Here is a 5,529-nt window from a genome sequence, read left to right as displayed (position 1 = left end):
TCTAATGTTACCTGTGTTTTTTGATGCTGAATGATCTTTATATCATTTGTACAAATGCCAATCCTGCTTCATACATGTTTGTGATTTCTAATTGAAGATTTAATTTGATAGATTTATCAGATTGATCTGCATTCAATTGTTAGCTCACATTAACTCTGTTATTTAATCAAATGGTCTTTTTGAATATGTGGTTTAATATGTGTTCATACTTTCATTGTAGAAAAATGTCCATCTGTTTAAAGTTGGACTGCCTACACACAAAGTTTGCATAATGGGCTCTGAGAAATATAGGACACATTTTAAGAGAAAGAAAGAGCTGCAGTATTAATGGTGAGGGAAGTTAGGCATCCAGTAGACACACACACACAGTGCCTGTAAAACATATCACCCCCTTGGATATGTGTCCTTGGCGTCAATTACATTATATAATTTGAATTGAATACTATTATTCTGTAGAAATGTGCTGTCACTTTGACATAGAGGAAGGGATTTTTGTATATTATTGTTAAAAACAAATCAAATTCCATTTATAAAAGCAGTAAAGAGAGGAATGTCCAAGGCACAATTTTATTCATGTTCTATATAGGCCTGATGATGACTAGTCAGATGTGTTTTAGTATTATGTGTCTTTTTAGTCATTCACTGTACTTCACTTTTCCAACTTATGCTGTGTGTAAATGTGCTTTATAAATTAAATTTACTTACTTTACTTACACAAATACAGAACAAGAAACTCACAACACTGTAAGGATAGAAATACAATCGCGAGATGAATCTATCCACCAGATTCCAGGCAGGGAATGGACACGGTCATGCAGTATGTAAAAACAGAAGTGATGCAGTGAGATATTATGGTCAAGTGTGTGCCATGGAGGTAATCCAAAAGTAGACAGTGGAAGCATAGAATTACTTTGTGTGACAGAAAACAAAAAGGTGAACAGAAAAACAAACCCTTAATACTCTATAAACATTAATACTAAAATACAGGAGAAAGATTCAAACTAAGACATTTATTTACATATTTATTTATCAAAAAAAGAGATTATACAGGTCGAGACACAGTACAAATTTGGACAGAGGACAAATAACAATTCCCTGAGTTATTGTTTGTGAAGATTATCCAGTCATTTTATAACGTCCAATGCCATATTGATTGCCAGGATTATAAAGTCCAAGAGAAAAACATCATGTTTCATTTCCCTCTGTGTAGATCATATTCACACGAGGGAGAAGACCAAATGAATTTATTCATCTCAAGTTAAACAGAAAGCTGTGACTGCAATTGAGGGCTGAAACATTGTGGAGAAACCCTCTATAACTGAAACAAAACAACATTTTTGCAAACTGAAAATTAAGATTATGGCCTTCTGAAGGTTTCCATCCTTCCAAATCAGGATGACAGCCATTACAAGCTGTGTTTGCTAAATGTATAGTTATCTATGACTGCTAGAATCCTTTGTCCCCTTAGATGACATGTTGATATCTATAAAACATCCCAAACAAAAAAACTTTTTTACAGAATCAAAGAATTACGATCAAGATTCACTAATTTATCTCAAGCACACAATCATATGCTTTGGCATCTCCCCACATGTGAAAAACATGCTTCAAGAGACTGACACTAGTTTCTGCCATGTAGCATTCTGTTGTTGTCACACACTCGGTCCTGTACCTGCTCGTCAATAAACTAACGAAAGAAGGCCATTACCCCATCAAAACATGTATGATTACACCACAACAATGAATACACAATACTGACATTTTCTGTCTGAACCTTGCCTCAGTGTCCAAGTGTAGACACCACAAACACTACGCTGTACCTTACATTTCTACTTTAAAAGAACGACTCAAAGCTCCAACTTTGATAATAAGGCGATCTGCGTTCAGTCATTGGCCCAGTGTGCCACGTATTGCACTGTGTACTGTACCTTTGGTGGAGTGGGCTGTGGGGTGATCCTTTACGTCAGCTTTGACGCGCTGGGAATCCCTTCAGCACCATTTTTCATTATGCAGCACAGTCCAAAGCACCCTCATGAAACTCTGCATAATCAAAAATTATGCTGAAGGGATATCAAAAAATATTATACAAGGGGTATAGAATACAATTTTTGCATTATGCTGTTTTAAGCTCAAAACTGGAGAGGCAAGCCCTTTGGTAAAACGGTTATGTCCTTTGGCAGGACATTAGCAGGACATTAGCTTTTTCAAGAATTCAAACTGTGGTGGCTGCAACACTGGTGCTCACTCAATGTTGGGGGGAAGTTTAACTAATCCAGAATGATACAAGTGCAATAACACCAACTTTTTAAAAATCAGCATTTGTAAATGTATTGGAGAAAGTAACTGTTGTGTCTAGGATGGGCAATGTAACATTTTTCTACATTTAATGGCCTGAAAAAACAAGGCAAACTGACAGAAGGCACGTATGACGTTCGTAGTCTTACTGGTGTGAAGGGAAAAAGAAAAGAAGTAAGAGGTCAAAAGTCATTCATCATTTGGCAGTCTATTGCCTTCTGGAAAACGGCAGCACAGATCCAACCAAGTGTTTTTAGATTCAATTCTCAAAGTGTCTTTGAATTGTCTGTTGAAATTCAAATTTCATCTGAACCATTCCATCCATCATTTCACCTGTGGGTAGAGTATAAACAAGAGTGTTAATTCATAGACATGTCAGAGGAAAACGACACAGCTTCAAAGGCCTCTCATTGTTTTTCTCTGCACATGCCCACCTCTGGGTTTTGGAGTTGGACTCAGCGGGCAATGCAGACGTCCAGGATGCAAAACTTGGCCCTGCAGGTGGGGCAGGGCACCCTGCTGCCCAGCCAGGTCTCAGGCCGCTGCTGGTCCTGCCGGCTGGCAAACCACTTGCCCATGCAGGTCAGGCACCACATGGGGCGGCAGTAGCACTGCTGGCACTCGCCCTCACCCTCGCCCTCTCCGTGGCACAGGTGCAGCAGCTTGATGTTGGCCGTCTCCTGCATGCAGCCAATGCAGGGCTCCAGCTCCTGGGCACGTACAGGACTTTTCAGTATTTGTTTACGCGTTCATCATTAACACACAAATGTATTCCTAGAATCTAGTTTGAATGACTTGAGTCTGCTATAGGCGGCGTCACTCTCACCTGACCACTGGGGCTTTCATAGACTTGGTTCAGCTCCACGAAAGACCTGAAGGTCTCCAAAAAGAGCTCACTCATGGTCAGATGGATGACCACGTTTGCTGCATTCCTCACAGGAGCCTGTAGTTTGTCTCGGAGTTCAGTGTACTCTGTGGAATTTAACCTGCCAACATCCAAGTCAGGGATTAAAGTTTAATCTTTTTGAATAAAGAGTATAGTAATATATCATCCAAAAATGAATTAACCTCAAACCTTCATCTTGACCTAGTCAAGAAGATAAGTGATGACACTTTGGTAAAGAACAGGTATGGAAAAAGAGATCAAGTTCAAATATTACTGTCCCTCAGTGACCCAGTTAGTTAGTGAGAGGTAAGTAGCATAATGTTTTATCTGTACATGAGATAACCATACATTGTCTAAAGCTGAACGTTATTGATTCTCGTAATGTCTGCTTTTCAAAAATGTATGGCAGTATAACATAGCCTATACATTGTAACTACCAGACATGCACAATGCATTCATCCCGTGTAGCTTACTCACCTGATGTCAAAGGGCTTGACATTGGGATTGATACTGGCGACACTAAGGGTCAGGATCTGCACCGGCGTGCCAGAGTCAGGTGAAAGATCATGCTGCTTCGACTCGGTGACAGTCAGGTGTGTGTCTTGCTGCAGGGCCACATGGACATAGTAGGTGGTGACCTTCATGATCCAGGTGTCTGTAACGATGACTCTGGCACCTGGCGCACCTGTAGCGAACTTATCGATTCGGCGGAACTCCGTGTTGATAGAGGAAGCTACAGCTCTCCAGCTGGATTGAGGTAAGGCATGGGAGGCTAACGTTTTTGATATGGTGTGATTTGCCCATTTCTTGCCAGACCAATAGAGAGCGACGAGGCAACTCAGAAGCAGAACAGCAGCTGACACAGTGAAGTACAGCTGCCATCCTTCACTTGCCAGGTACACATAGATCAGCTTTTTATCTGGGGCAGCTATACACATACCCAGGTAGTAACCTGACAAGATAGAAAGAGATACGTTACAGTTTATTTCTTTCTCTGTGTCTGCAAAAAAAACACTATCATCTTTTGTCAGGAGAAGTGTCTAGATTACATTTAGTTCCATAGGTCAAAACAAGTAGCCCAGCCTAGCCTAAGATATAGCTAAAGTCGAAATATTGGGTTTTCTTTTGCCTCAAACATCTTATTCACAGTATGAATAGAAAGAGGACCGTAACACTTACCAAGAGGCAGTGAGCAATGGACAACGAGGGTTAAGGTCGTTCTCCTGATGTGGTACTGGACGAAACCTATGTCTTCGCTCCCGAGCCAAAAAGAGAACAAATTCTGAACGGTAAAGCCTGCCGATCTGAACTCATTTGGCGTAAACACAAAACAAAATGCAAACACAACATATGCCAAAGTAAATGTCACATCGGGGGAGTCCATCCTCACAATCAGCTGTTGCCAACACCGACTTCCTGTCAGTGTATGCGGAAGTTTTATAATAAAAGTCCCACTGCGCTTCACATCCCGGGTGCGTATTTACGCGTGATCCCGCGTACACCCAAAGCACGATAAAGGGTTCTCTCATCAGTTGTGTTAGGAGGGCCTGCGCAACATGTTTTAAAAATACAAGATATGATGTTGACATTTTTGTAAAGAACATTAGACATTAGACATTCTGAAACAATTATTTATATTCATATGAAAAATGTTAGGGCTGTTGTTAGGTGTGTGTGTGTGTGTGTGGGTGTGTGGGTGTGTGGGTGTGTGTGTGTGTGTGTGTGTGTGTGTGTGTGTGTGTGTGTGTGTGTGTGTGTGTGTGTGTGTGTGTGTGTGTCTGTGTGTGTGTCTGTGTGTGTGTGTGGGGGGGGGGTAACATATCAGATAATATTGAATATATTATCTAAGATATAAACATTGAACAGAGTGGGATTGTAAGCACCTAACAATTTTGTTTGTGTTCCATATGTATTGAAGAACAAACCTAGGAAGATGCTAAAATGGCATAGGCTGAAACGTGTTCGTTTTGTGACATGCTTTCTTAAAAATTAGACTAAATGAGTTGAAGCTTGAGAGTGTTTCATCCAGTGCTTCCTTTGTTTACGCACCCAAAACTGCTCTTTTTAGGTTGAGTTGAGCGCACCTATTTCTTGCCCTCCATACCAAACCAGAACATACCAAACATCCTTTTTGCCTTTTCCCCCATATAGCTTTAGGCTACATGTTGATGTTGAAATATGAATTATGCATAGGCTGTATAGGCTACTGTTTTTTTGGATATAGCTTGTTCCTGCAAGACTGAAGTTTGTAGCCTACTAAACACACAACATGACATGACCTCCACCATGACAGATGTCGGAGGCAGACCGAATGGCCTCAATCACAACAAAAGTTTGATCACATTCAC

The 5,529-nt window shown here is 40.7% G+C and overlaps 1 protein-coding gene across 1 annotated transcript; it reads right to left on the bottom strand.

Annotated features, from left to right (window-relative positions):
* Positions 1-792: 792 nt before the first annotated feature.
* Positions 793-4,592, bottom strand: tmem129 (transmembrane protein 129, E3 ubiquitin protein ligase). Its single transcript, XM_062524920.1, has 5 exons — positions 4,361-4,592; positions 3,659-4,133; positions 3,122-3,281; positions 2,730-3,005; positions 793-2,628 (listed from the first exon to the last, which is right to left on the bottom strand). The coding sequence occupies exons 1-4, from the start codon at positions 4,563-4,565 to the stop codon at positions 2,751-2,753; spliced, it is 1,095 nt and encodes a 364-aa protein (XP_062380904.1). The 5' UTR covers positions 4,566-4,592; the 3' UTR covers positions 793-2,628; positions 2,730-2,750.
* Between the last annotated feature and the right edge of the window lie 937 nt (positions 4,593-5,529).

This window comes from Sardina pilchardus, chromosome 21 (genome assembly GCF_963854185.1).
Source record: "Sardina pilchardus chromosome 21, fSarPil1.1, whole genome shotgun sequence".
In the NCBI taxonomy this organism is placed as follows: domain Eukaryota; kingdom Metazoa; phylum Chordata; class Actinopteri; order Clupeiformes; family Clupeidae; genus Sardina; species Sardina pilchardus.
Note: the sequence above shows the minus strand (reverse complement) of the source record. Positions and strands in the feature narration are given on the sequence as shown.

Coding starts and splice junctions, on each gene's coding strand:
- tmem129 (XM_062524920.1), bottom strand. CDS start 4,565: ATGGACTCCCCCGATGTGACATTTACTTTGGCATATGTTGTGTTTGCA. Junction 4,134..4,360: donor CCATTGCTCACTGCCTCTTG/GTAAGTGTTACG, acceptor CTATCTTGTCAG/GTTACTACCTGGGTATGTGT. Junction 3,006..3,121: donor ATGAAAGCCCCAGTGGTCAG/GTGAGAGTGACG, acceptor GTACGTGCCCAG/GAGCTGGAGCCCTGCATTGG.